This window comes from Morone saxatilis, unplaced genomic scaffold (assembly GCF_004916995.1).
Source record: "Morone saxatilis isolate NCDOM2014 unplaced genomic scaffold, NCSU_SB_2.0 Contig22, whole genome shotgun sequence".
NCBI classification, from domain to species: Eukaryota; Metazoa; Chordata; class Actinopteri; family Moronidae; genus Morone; species Morone saxatilis.
In genome coordinates, this window is record NW_023339785.1 from 26,252,754 (window position 1) to 26,266,317 (window position 13,564).

The 13,564-nt window shown below is 43.7% G+C and overlaps 2 protein-coding genes across 2 annotated transcripts in view; one reads left to right on the plus strand and one right to left on the minus strand.

The window, feature by feature from the left end:
* Window positions 1–6: 6 nt before the first annotated feature.
* Window positions 7–1,947, minus strand: LOC118333680 (gastrula zinc finger protein XlCGF57.1-like). Its single transcript, XM_035669428.1, has one exon. The coding sequence runs from the start codon at window positions 1,601–1,603 to the stop codon at window positions 200–202; it is 1,404 nt and encodes a 467-aa protein (XP_035525321.1). The 5' UTR covers window positions 1,604–1,947; the 3' UTR covers window positions 7–199.
* A 2,943-nt stretch (window positions 1,948–4,890) lies between these two features.
* Window positions 4,891–13,564, plus strand: part of LOC118333399 (transcription factor COE3-like) — a gene marked incomplete in the record, with an annotated part of 64,521 nt that continues 55,847 nt past the window's right edge. The window contains 1 exon segment of the mRNA XM_035669006.1: window positions 4,891–5,028. Coding sequence (XP_035524899.1) covers window positions 4,891–5,028 — 138 coding nt within the window.

Here is a 13,564-nt window from a genome sequence, read left to right on the forward strand (position 1 = left end):
CTAAACACCAACATGGAGACGACTGTAAAGCCCAACTGGAGGTTCAGAGCTCCACAGACCGATGAGGGATGATAGTCCCAGTTCACTCACACGCTCTGATCCTGCGGTGGAAAGTAAGTTCCTCAATAAGTTCCTGAGCTCCTGGAAGACGTCAGTTCCTCTGTCGGTCACAGCTGGATGAAGTCAGTTCCTCTGTCGGTCACAGCTGGATGAAGTCATTTTGAACTCCTTCCTGTCTTTTCAAGTTTGGCGTAACAGTCGACTCTTTTGCGGCTCGTTCTCCGGTGTGAACCTTCATGTGTGAGTCCACTGAGCGTTTCTCCTGGTAGCTCTTCCCACAGATCCGGCAGCTGTATGGTTTCTCCCCGGTGTGCGTCAGCATGTGTCTCTTCAGGTCGATCTTCTGGACGAAGCCCTTGCTGCATAGCTGGCAGCTGAATGGTTTCTCCTTCTTGTGGAACCGCTCGTGTGTCTCCAGCGAGATCTTCTGGCGAAACCTCTTCCCGCAGAGGCTGCAGATGAACGGCTTCTCGCCCGTGTGGATCCTCATGTGGGAGTCCAGGTTGCCGATCTGCCGGAAGTTTTTCCCACAGACTCTACAGGTGTACGGTTTCTCCCCAGTGTGGATCCTCTTGTGCACGTCCAGGTGCTGGCTCATTGTGAACTTCTTGCCGCAGACTTCGCAGGAGTAGATCCTCGGCTTCCCTCCTGTGTGGCTCTTGATGTGTCTCTTCAGGACGGTGTTTTCAATGAACGTCTTCCCACAGAACTCACAGATGTATGGCCGCTCGCCGGCGTGCAGCTTCATGTGTCTCTCCAGAGAGCCCTTCCTGGGGAAGTCCTTGCCGCAGTCTTTGCAGCTGAAGGGTTTCTGGCCGGTGTGCGTCCTCATGTGGATCTCCATGTCCCTGAAGCTGATGCCGCAGATGTCACAGATCCTGCTGGTTTCTCTGTGGCTCTGGATGTGAAGCTGCAGACTCTCAGAGGACTCGGACTGCTCTCCACAGACGCCGCAGCGACATTCAGGATCATTTAAATGAGTCTCTGCGTGCCGCACAAAATTACCTTTATTGTGAAAGGCGTTCCCGCAGACCTTGCAGCAGTGAGACGGAGTCAGACTCGGTTTCCTGCGTCGGCTCCTGGCGGTGGGCGCGTCGTCGGACTCGTGGCTCCGGACGTGTCGCCTCAGCTCAGCACTCTTGCTGAAGCCTTTCCCGCATACTTTGCAGCTGAACGGCTTCTGTCCGTCGTGGGTCTTCATGTGCCGCTCCAGAGAGCCGGTGTGGCTGAACTCTTTGTGGCAGACGCTGCACCTGAACGGCTTATCTGACGTGTGGATCCTCATGTGCGTCACCATGTTGCCCTTCTGGTTGAAGACTTTGCCGCAGACATGGCAGCTGAAGGGTTTCTCTCCGGTGTGCAGCCGCAGGTGCGTCTCCTGAGCGCGGATCGAGGGGAACTTTTTGCCGCAGATGTCACAGGTCCGGCTGCTGTCGCGGTGCGTTTGAAGGTGCAGCCTCAGACCGTCACTCGACTCCAAGCGCTCGCCGCACAGACCACAAAGACACTCTGCCTCCTTCAGGTGTTTCTCCACGTGCTTCATAAGAAAGCCTTTCCTGTCGAAGGACTTCCCACAGACCCTGCAGCAGTGAGACACCTTCTCGTCGTTGTCTTCCTCTTCTTCTTCCTCATGACCAGCCAGACAGTCTGGAGATGCCGCCGTGCAGTGGTCTGGTTCAGAAACGTCCCCCGGTCCGGAGGAAGTACCGGGCCGAGGTTCCTTCAGTCGGTCGTCCACAGAGACGTTCAGAGGTTTTCCAGCTTTGAGACTCCGGACGCCGACTGACAGACACAATTCTGCAGAGAAAAACACACAAACAGGTTTACTGCACAAAAACTGTCTGTCTGTCTGTCTGTCACACCTGGATGAGTTATTCTTTTATTTTAACTTCTGCAATATCTTAACGCTCTAATGTTTGTATTGATTACTGACGCTGGCTGATCAGGATCAATATCAGCTAAGACAGGAAGTTGTGTGAACAAACTATAAGGCACATTTGTTAGGTTTCTTTAATCCAAATAAATGTAAGAATTATGAATATTTCTCTTCCGGTGATAAAAGATGTTTCATTAGAGAACTGAGAGTTTCTGTTTCTTGGTGTCAGAAACTTTCTAAAGGTTCGAGAGCGCCGTCGTTGCAGGTTTTGTTTTCGGGTTACGACTGATGAGTCATTCATAAAATCCTCAGAAAGAGCCGCAGTTAGAGCTCCGCCGTGTGCTGTGAAAGGCGTCCGGACGGCGTGTGTGTGTGTCGGCCTAATAAACTGCATCTCTGAGGAGGAGGCGGAGCTGTGATCTCAGTTCATTAAGTGACTCGGTCCTCTAACGTGTCACGGCGCTCGCTCACACTCGGCTGCTTTTTAATTAATCTTTATTTTTCCTCGGGACCTCCTCCTCCTCCTTCTCCTCCTCTCTGATCCTGCGTCGTGTTAACACCTCACAAAACGCCGCCGAAGCTTCGGGGGGGAAAGCGTCGAGGAGGGAGCTGCAGGTCTGACGAGCCGCCGTCGGGGAGATCATCTCGATAAAGATTTGATTTGAGTTTGTGCTGCTGCTGTGGAGGTTTTCCACTATTTATCAAACATTCAAGGTCCCAGCCTCCGGTGTGTTCTGACAGCAGCCGAGTTAAAGAGGGAAGTGTTGCTTTTTTCACCTGTGGGGCTGCAGGTTTTAGTATTCCGTCTAATGTCTCTGACAGAGCTCTCGTTCCTCCCGCAGTTCAAATAGAAACAGTAATTCTGTGTAAATGATGTTCAATTTTCCCCAAAAAGCCAGGCATTGTTGGCCTCTCCACGGCGGAGCTTTCATCTCCTCCAACAGGAGGATGGAGCTGATCTGGGACTCTGCCAAATGGAGGACTGGGCAGCTCCTCCAACATTAAAACAACTCGATTGTCTAAAAGCGATCCTGAGAAAAGGGCCTACAAATTTAATGACACCTATTATCTCAAAGGCTACAAATCTGCTTTGTAGTCTTTCCCCTCCGGTATGCCTCCCTCCTCCCTCACCCTCCTCCCTCACCTCTCTCAGTCAGACATGTTAAAGTCTTTCCAGGTGAGCAGCTTTGAGTTGTTTAACTCGTCAGTTGTTTCGGAGCTGATTGTTGAAGGCGGGAAGAGACAGAAAATGCTGAAAAATAAAACTAAAAACACTCCTGTTAACGACTGCGTTCCCACTGCGAGTCTATTCTGATTTACTGATCAGATATGATTTGTTTTTGTTCGGCTTTGTTAAATGTGGCCCATATCAGGCTACTCCTGAGATCGGATAGGATTATCCTTCCCTCTTCCACTCACACTGTCTTTCAGCGTCTCTGCTTTAAAGCTGGAGTGAAGATACTGGTATCATATAAAACTACAGGACCTAACACATCCGTCGGTACCAACCATGTCATGCTAGCATGTTGGTATAAATAAATACTGCTCCAAAGTTTAGCTCACTGGAAAAACTGGAAATGCTCCAGGCCCATTTCAGATTCCAGTGTGAACAGGTCACAGGTCACAGAGGACAGGATGTCAGTCTAGAGCAACGTAGCAACAAGTAGCGTAAATTCTGACCCACATATGAAAGTACTGAATCAGAATTGACAAGATCAGATTCAATGTGATTTGTTTCGTTCACACTATCATGAAAAAACAGTCTAATGTGACCTCCGCCCTGTATCTACAGATGAAAATGATCTTTTAGTTCTATCTGGTGCAGTGCATGGTATTGTGCATTGTACATAAAAACATCAGATCTGGCTCAGTTTGTGTCTGCAGTGTGAACGCAGCCTGTGTTTCCTGATGGTGACTTCCATACTGAGTGACTGCAGAGTCAGTGTGTTTGTTGTTGTTTGTGTGTGTTGGCAGTGTGTATCTGTGTTGTGTTGTGGTGTGTGACGGTGTGTGTGTGTGGTGGTGTGTACTGGCAGTGTGTGTCGTCTGGTGTGTGTGTGGGTTGTGTGTGTGTGTGTTGGCAGTGTGTATCTGTGTGTGTGTGTTGTGGTGGCGGCGTGCAGGTGGTGGTGGTCGAAAGGTGCCGTTTGTTTCCTGCCTGTGTAACACTTCCTGCCTCTGTTTGCGCTGACGCTGCAGTGTCATCACTGACTGCTGGCAGCACAAACAGCCGGTGAAAAACACGAGCTGCCAGCTTCCTGTCGGCCACAACTCACAACTCGCCACTTCCACCGCCGGATCAAAGCGGAGTTCAGGAACCAGGAAATGAAACCGTGGCAGCGGGAGCGGAGATTGACACCGACCATACAGCACTTGACAAGCGGTCTCGTGGCGTTTGTTCAGGCCAAATGAAAACACTCAGGGGCCTGTTTCACCTGCTCCGGGGACGAGGCAAGCCGCGCATATGGGCCCGCAAGTTAAAAATAAAAGAACAATGCGCATACTTAGCATACATAATGCAGCGCGACCCCATTTAATATGAAATTTCCCTGAATATTACTGAACCACCTTGTTCCCACAGAATACATTTTTGAATTTGCAATTAGAATTATCCTCGATAATAATGAAACGTCATTTGTTGGCTGCTCGCTAATTTGATTAAAACATGTTGATGAGGCGTTTAGGAGCGCCGCTGGATCGCAGGAGAAAATGAGATCCACAGCAAGGACCTGCAATGATCTGGATCACGTACCACAGTCCTCCACGGGGGGGGGGGGCTGATTTCCTGATCCAGGAGGAGGAGGGGGCACTGTTGAGGTCACTGTGAGCGCTCACTGTGAGGTCAGCCTCAAACATGAAGTGGACCACTACAGTTTATATCGAATTAAATTTATTTTTTACCACGAAGAATATTGCAGACATTGATTGATTCTGATTGGTTGATCTGGTGATTGATGACACACTCGTCTGCTCTCGGGCTGGTGTGCGAGCTTCTCAAACAGGAAACAGGAGTCAGCACGGCTGGCAGGTCCAGCATACAGGCAGCCTTCATTTCCCATGATGCTTTGTTTCAGCAGATTGTGACCCTCGAGGTTGTCGTGATTCACACACACACACACACACACACACACACACACACTAACTGCAGGTTGCCGTGAAACCAACAGCTCATTTTCGTCTCCTTCTAAAAAATCATTGATGATGTTTGTAAATAAAGTGTCTCATTGATTGAAAAAAAAAAAAAAAAAAAAAAAAAAAAAAAAAAAAAAATGGCCTGTTTGTACAGATACAGATTATTATGGGTCTGTAACGCCTCAGGACCACCCGTGTGTGTGTGTGTGTGTGTGTGTGTAAAGTACATTAATAAACAAACAAACTTTATTTATACAATAAATCACCTTTAAGAATGATTTTGTGTTTCTGTGTGTGTGTATACAGTGTGTGTTGTGTGTGTATAAGTGTGTGTGTGTGTTGTGTGTATAAGTGTGTGTGTGGTGTGTTATAAGTGTGTGTGTATAGAGTGTGTGTATAAGTGTGTGTGTATAATGGTGTACCATTGTGTGTTATGTATCATCTGTTTGATATTTGTTTGTTGTTGGTGTAATATGTTGTTCGCTGTACAGCCAGCAGTTTTTCCATCAGTTCCGGGTGGCCGACAGAGTTCAGAATCATATTCAAGATTCAGGATCCACAAACATTTTAACCTCAGTGATTTATACTCTGTGTTGTCGTGTTGTTGATGGTGGTCAGTGTAATGCAGGCAACAGTCAGTTTAACTGAATATTAAATGAAGAATGTGATTCATTTTATCTGCTGATGATCTGACGATGTGATTGGTCGATTACATTAGTTAAAGGAGAAATCTTCCCGTTTTCCTGTGCTGATGAAGCACCTGTGAAGGGAGGAACCTGGAGGAAACATCTGCAAGCGATGTGCTTGTTTTGCTGTAATATCAGGCGTTTGGAGGTTGCGGTATTTCAGCCGTTGTGCAGAGGCCTCCACTGAAACTCCGTGATCTATGTGAACTACACACACTCAAAATCCCTCAGGTGGAAAGTGAAAGCAGATATTTGGAGAGAATTCCTGGGAAATACAGATCTGTTTGAAGCTCAGAGAGGAGTTTACAGAGCTCCCAACTGCAGGATCCCTCTCTCTCTCTCCCTCTCTTCTTCTTCTCTCTCTTGTGGGAGTATGTGTCTCTCGGCCGTCTGGATGGCCATTAACTGAAGATGTGGATTTCATCGTTAATCCAACTGTACAGCAGCCTGGAAATATGAAAAGATGGATGCTGACATTCAGTCTGTCCTGTGGGACGAGGTGGTCGCTCTGTCTCTTCTGGCGAGGAATAATGGACCGAAGGAAAATAAATAAATAAATAAATACGAAGTACGTTTTAAATTGTGATATAAATCAGATTGACTGCACTGTTTTGAACGCGTCGGTTTTACCTGGGCGGAAGGTCAAAGATTTGGTAGCAGAGTTTAATAGGAGAGTCATTAATATATCTTTTTTTTTCCATATTTGTTGACCAGGTTTTTGTTGTTTTGCTTCAATTTGGCGAGGGAACTGTTCATGTTAGAGTTTAACTTCAGTATGTTGTCAACCTGCACGTTATACCTTTATCAGACAGTGAAGTGAAGAGGTACACTGTAAATATTGAATACATTATTCTTTCTGTGAAATTTGGCCAGTACTAAACAAGCTGTAGTATCGCTCTGTTCAAAGCCACCAACCTCCATTTAAGAAAAACAGTTAATTGTTTAGGTTAGGGTTAGGCAGAAACAAAATAAAACTCAACAAATACCGTCACCACCTAACTCTGTTCGTTCAGAATAGACTTTAAACACAATCCCAATAACGCCTCCCAAGTGTAAAGAACCAGTTTTGTACTTTTTTGTTAATTTTATTTGTTTTGCCTGCCGACTCAGGATCAATAGCACTATAGTTGTATCAGAATCAGAATCAGAATCAGAAATACTTTAATAATCCCAGGGGAAACACTCCAAGATAATAAAATGACATATTATACAAACAACATATATATATAAATATATATATATATATATATATATATATATACAAGATCAAATGTACAGTATTAATGTGCAAAAAGTGCAAAAGAATGATTATTTAGTAAGACCTCCTGAGCCTGAAGTTAGTCCCAGGAACTCGTCCCTGAAGGGGTCGGAGAACTAGATGTTATGTGACGTTCCCGCAGTGGAAAAGAGCCACTCACAATACAAACACTTGTTCCAAGTAAATCAGTATTTTTATCCAAAAGAAGATCTGTCAACCCATCAGTGTTTTCTGCTGATTCAGAATAAGAAGGTTTGTCTCTCGTGTGATTTTTAAAACACTTTGAAGAACCGGAGAGCAGCAAACAGTCTTCGCTTTTAACAACCTGATGAAAGAACCAGCGCTCAGACACACATTCTTTCTGTCCCTCCTTTCTCCGATCCTGCCTCAAATATTTGAGCCTCTGTTGCGCCGAGTGCGGCCCAAGGTCAGGCCAGATGGTGCGGCTGGCTTCACCTTGCTGCTGACCGCTGGTCCCAGCGCAGCGCAGTGGAGCCGCCGCCAAACAGATGGAGAATAGCAGCGAGCTCTAAAACCCTGAAATCTGCAGCAGGAAAACAGTGCGCAAAAAAAAACATGTTTTCTCCGAGCTGTTTGTGCCAATTAGGTGTAATTTTATCTTTACTCGTTCTTTTTAAAGTGTGTGTGTGTGTTTAATTTGGCCCCACCGTCCGGCGTGGTTCGGTGCCGACTTCAAAGGAGAGTAAGTTACATTCACTTTGTAATGGTTGCATCATTATTCCTCCTCTTTATCAGCAACCAATCAGCTCTGTGTGTGTGTGAGTGTGTGTGTGTGTGTGTGTGTAAATTCAATATCCTTCCTCTATATTTAAACAGTATTATTACCACCAGTATCACAAACAGTTCTTAAACTTCCACTACCGGCATCTCCAATAAAACTTTATCACAACTGATCCAGGAAGTCCAAAAACACTCAAATCTCAACAATGAAAAATCCAAATTAAAATCATTAAAGCAGAAGATTAACGATTACAACACGTGAAAAACAACCAAAAGTCAGTTATATAATATATAATATGTAGAAATACATTAACGATATTTATTCAATAAAGATATATTGATATTAAGAAAAGGACCATAACAGTAATTTGGGGATTTGTTTGATCATTTTCTACAAATACTGTAAACTAAAACATCACTGACGTCCATTAAAAAACTGTTTGAAATAACAACATATAACTTTGTCTATTTAAGTTTATGGCCGCCAACATTAAAATAAAACCATTTAAATTAGATTTTCCATTTATGTGCACAGGATCTTTGAACAAAACAAAACTTTTGAAATTCCAAACAATTTGACAATGTATAATAACTGCCAAAATTAAATTGCACACCGAACTTTTGAATTTGATCACATCCTGGTCTGAGTTTGTTTTCAATAAAATCAACTTGCACATTGTTTACTAAGTTAAAATTATTAAACCTGAAATGTTCAATGACGGAGCTATCAATTTTATTTTGATTTTGGAGAACATTTTACAATAAAGTATAATCTGCCTTTTTGAATACAATATAAAATAAATAAAATGGGCACAAATGGTGGATTCAATTTCAATTAAATGTAAATTATTTTAATATTAGCAGCCATAGACTTCCATACAGGGATGCTTTAAAGGAATTAGATGAATCTGGTTGGTTTTGTGTGCAGCTGTACGGTATTTTCCTTTAATAAACAGCCGCTGACAGTGAAAAAAGAAAAAGATCCAGTTTGTAAACCTATGTGTTGGTAATTATTGAATCTGAGAAGTTTCAGGTGACACACAGAAACATTTTATTTTCCTTCAGTCTGCGCGTTGGAGCGGCAGCAGGAAAGGTTAAAGTGGCACGGAGAGATATTGAAATGAAATGGTTGAAAGGCAAGCCCCAGGCGATTATTCAAATGGCCACGTTTTCTTTTTTTCCCTTTAATTTTGGTTCAATAAAGCTGGACGTTCAGCCATCAGCAGTCAGACACTTAATTAAATACCTCAGCGGCTGTACGAGCTGCGAGACGCCTGTTTGGAATAATAATGAACATAAAGAGAAACATTTGTCAGACTGATGAGTGAGAGATAAACCTGCTCTCTGAACGTATGATCACAGAAATAAAGAAAACACACAGAGAGACTTTAAGCTGCAGTTTATAGCTGATTAGTGTACTAATAGCACTACATAATAATACTACACAATACTACACATGGCTCAGAAGCCTTAGACCTACTGTTGTAGCAGAGTACTAACTTTGACTGACTGACGGAAACCAGTGTCCAACTGATAGAAACCAGTGTCGGACTGACGGAAACCAGTGTATCACTGATAGAAACGAATGTCTAACCGATAGAAACCAGTGTCTCACTGATAGAAACCAGTGTCTGACTGATGGAAACCAGTGACTGACTGATAGAACCAGTGGTCCAACCGATAGAAATCCAGTGACTGACTGATAGAAACCAGTGTCCAACCGATAGAAACCAGTGACTGACTGATAGAAACCAGTGACTGACTGATAGAAACCAGTGACTGACTGATAGAAACACTGTAATGTCCCTTTAAATACGGAGTGTAGTAACGGAGTGTATGCAAAAGAAAACGTATTTCACAAATGTTAAATCGTTAAATTAAAATCGTTGGTGTCTATCCTGCATTGAATGTGGAGCAATAATTTAAGCATGTTGTACATATTAAGAATTTACTGCTCAGGCAGGCGTGAGCAGCGAGTGTTAAATGAATCATAAAACTGGAGAGGAAGATGTTCTTTATAAATGAGCTACGAGTGCTCAGAGAAAGCATTACTGTCTCTGACTGTGTGATCTCACCTTTAGGTAACAGCAGGTTAATCAGAGCGCAGTCAGGTTTATATTTTATCTTATAGGGAAAACAACTTTTATCAGGATTTATGATCCAAATACAGCGGCTGGACGTTAGCTCACAAACACAAACATTAGTTACTGTATTATCTCAAATCAATTAGTTAAATATAGATTGTTTAACGTATTCTTGTAGCCACGTTAGCTTTTGTCAGAAATATACTATGTTAGCAAAGTTATGTGTTAGCAAATCAGTTTATAAGCTAGCAAAAATTTGTCTGGCCTCGGCCGTAATACAGCAATGAATTATGGGCCAGATCTGGTGGCCACATACGCTTAAACTATTACTGATTTCTCACATTAATGTCAGTGACCTCGAACAGGAGATTAAAGTTATGAACGAAACTCTGATGAGAGAAATTAGATGCTAGCTGACCAAAAGCTAGTTATGTTTGTAACATCTCAACGCTAAACAGGTAATAAATACAAAAGAGGTGTAATGACTATAGCTAGCCTTATTCTGGTCTTTTCCACCAATGTTACAATAATATCATTGAGCTAGCTGGCTAGTTAGCTTAGCTGCTAATTTCTCACATCAATGTTCAAAACATTAACTTCTAGTTCTGCACTCAGAAGTTAGTTAATGTTAGCAAAACACTACTAACTAACTCGTCAGTTTACATCAAATCAGTGAGTGAGTGTTTTACTAACATTAGCTAACTGAAGATGTGACTATATGTCTCTATACCAACATTGCATTATGGGATTTCTGGTAGAAAGCTCCTGATTTCAGACTCAATAAAATGTTGGAGTGTAAATAACTCTCAGAGTAGTTTCAGCCCACAGAAACATTAGACTTCATGTTTACGTCCCCAAAGAAAGACGGACCTTCCAGATTGAAACAGGTAAACAGTGGGAGACACAGAAATCAATATCTTTTTGTTTTCCACCATCAATCCACTCGTTGTTTGAACCAACGTGGTTGGAGCTCTCTCTCTGTTAGTAGAAAAGCATTTACTGACTTCCTGCTTCCTGGGGCCCTTTTTATAGTTTCTGCCCCTCAGACGAGTCCGCCACTGCTGGGGATGGTGGCTCTGCCTCCTGGATGGAGGTCTGTAGTCCAGTTTTTTAGTCTTTGGATCCAGACTTCCTTTAGTTCCTTTAGGTCAGACCTCCAGGCTCCCATAGTTCCTGTTCATGACATTATTTGTTATTTGTTTGTTGCTGTCAGCTAATCACAGGGTTACAGTGCAGTGAAACAGCTCAGTGAGGGTTAGTCCTCATCATGTTTCCTCCAGTGGAAGGACCTCCTGGAGGGACATGTGGTCCACGTACAGGGTTAAAGAGACGATACGGAAGTGATGAGCTGGAGGAAACGTCTCCTGGAGGTCTAACAGAGACTGAAGGACCTGATGAGGGAGAATGAACTCTTGTTTTCTGCTCTGAGTAACGACAGAAGCAGGTCAGAGAGGACTCGTCAGGTCAGGAACTCGTCGAGGTTTTCAGTCTGATGTCTGATCCGGTTCCCCCCAAAGAGCCGCCCCCCTCCAGCTGCTTACGGCTCTACGTTATCTCTTTATTTTAATCAGCTGATCTTTGATATTTGGAGGTCTGACCTTAATTTGGAGGCTCTGACAGCAGCGCTGCTGCGCCGCTATCTGACCTCAGAACAGATCTCAGCACTCAGATCAGCTGCCGAGGAGCCGTTGAGCCGTGATGAAATGTGTCAGACCTCACGTCTCCGAAATGTCAACTTTTCAGGAAAGAGCAGGTCCAGGTTTTAGTTTTTACCTTGAGGCGGTTTACAGTTGATCTGCCGGGTTTTAGGAGGATTTCGTCAGACTAGAAGTTGAAGGATCTTCTGCATCCAGAGAGAATAAAGAAATCCTTCAGTTCGACCCGGAGAGCTCGCAACACTGCGAGGATTTCACATGACGATCGCGGGGTTACTGCAGGATACGGACGGATACCTGGAAAACAAAATAAAGACACAGAGAGAGCTGAATTATGGGACATGAACTCACACTGTGTTGAGACTGAACTTGTGGAAAGTTTGAGTTCAGAGTGAAAGAATAAGACCTTGACTGACATTCTGATGGTTTTTAAGGACCTGAGTATTTCCTGGAAATGTGCAGTAAACGACCTCTGACCCCTCACAGACTCACAGTGGCCCTCTTCATTAGGTCAGTTTTAACCCCCGTGGTCTGATGGAATCTGGTTTTGGACTCAAAGGTTCTGTTTTAAAAATAATTTGACACGAACAACAGAAGAGAAGAAGAGACTGACGTTAGCTTCTCTTTTCTTTCTTTAACTTCATATTGTAGCTAACAAATATATATATTATAGCTAAGTTTGTCCATAAGTGAGGCTCTAAAAAGTGTAAACTAAGAGGGTAAAATGAGTTCCTAACAAATGCTAACTTGGCTAAATGAAGTCTGTAAAGCTTCTGGGGCAATAAAGTAAACGAAGCTAACCAATGCTAACTTCTGTGCTTCACAGTGAGCCAACGCTGCAGATAATGAAACTCTCCGCGGCTTTAAACTGAGATCATTGCTGCTGAATTCATTTAACATGAACATTAACATTTTTCTCCCCTGGAGCTCCCTGGAAGAGCCTTGAAGGTTGCCTGGAGTTTCCTGGAGAGCCACCAATTATATTTGCATATTTAATGGCACAAATGTCAGGTAGTGTGTGACTGTAGCTGCAGAGTCATTTTATCCATTTCACTTACAGAGAGGAGCCCCCCCCCACCCTCCCCCTGAGTCAGCTGACTGTTTCCAGGCTGTTTACAGGCTGTTTCCAGGCTGTTTCTCAGTGTTTGTTGTCTGTGGAGGTTTTTGTGCAGCTGCTCCACTCGACGCTCCCTCTGGTTCACAATATGCTGCCAAGCTGTCCACACACACTACACTACAACTCCCATCATCCCCTGGGGTGGCAGATAGTCGGGAATGTTTTATAAACTGGAACGACTGCGGGATCACTGCTCTGTGATTACTGGTGTTACTGGTGTTACTGGTGTTATTGTTACTGGTACGGTGTTACTGGTACTGGTGTTACTGGTGTTATTGTTACTGTACTGGTGTTACTGGTGTTATTGTTACTGGTACGGGTTGTTACTGGTACGGGTGTTACTGGTGTTATTGTTACTGGTACGGGTGTTACTGGTACTGGGTGTTTACTGGTGTTATTGTTACTGGTACGGGTGTTACTGGGACACAGAAGATATTTTAACTTATTTTTGAGCTTTGTGCTTTTGTATTTGTGTTTCAGTTATTTTGTCCAGTGCCAGTAGACAGTTTACTGGGGCACTACAGCTCTTTGAACAGCAGTACAGACTGATTATTGATTCTTATTGATTATTGGTTCTTACTGAACCAACCCTGAGGACATCTGAACATTATTCTCCATCAGTACTGTGATCCAGGTTTACTCTTTATATGACACATTGTTCCACAGCATCATCAGACTCCTCAAATTCAATTATTTTAGAAAATATTAATCTAATCTGAAGCCCCTGCACATGCTGGGCCCCTGGGCTGCAGTGTGTGTGTGTGTGTTCTCTGGCTCTTGAACACACATTAATGTGGGTGTGTGTGAGTTTCCCTGCGTCTGATTGGCCGGTCAGCGTGTTCACTGTGTTTTTATGAAGACGTGCGTTCGGATGTTTTTTCCCCTGAATTTTGAATCGTACTCAGATTTCCACCTCATTTTTAAACCTTGATGTCACACACACACACTCTCACAC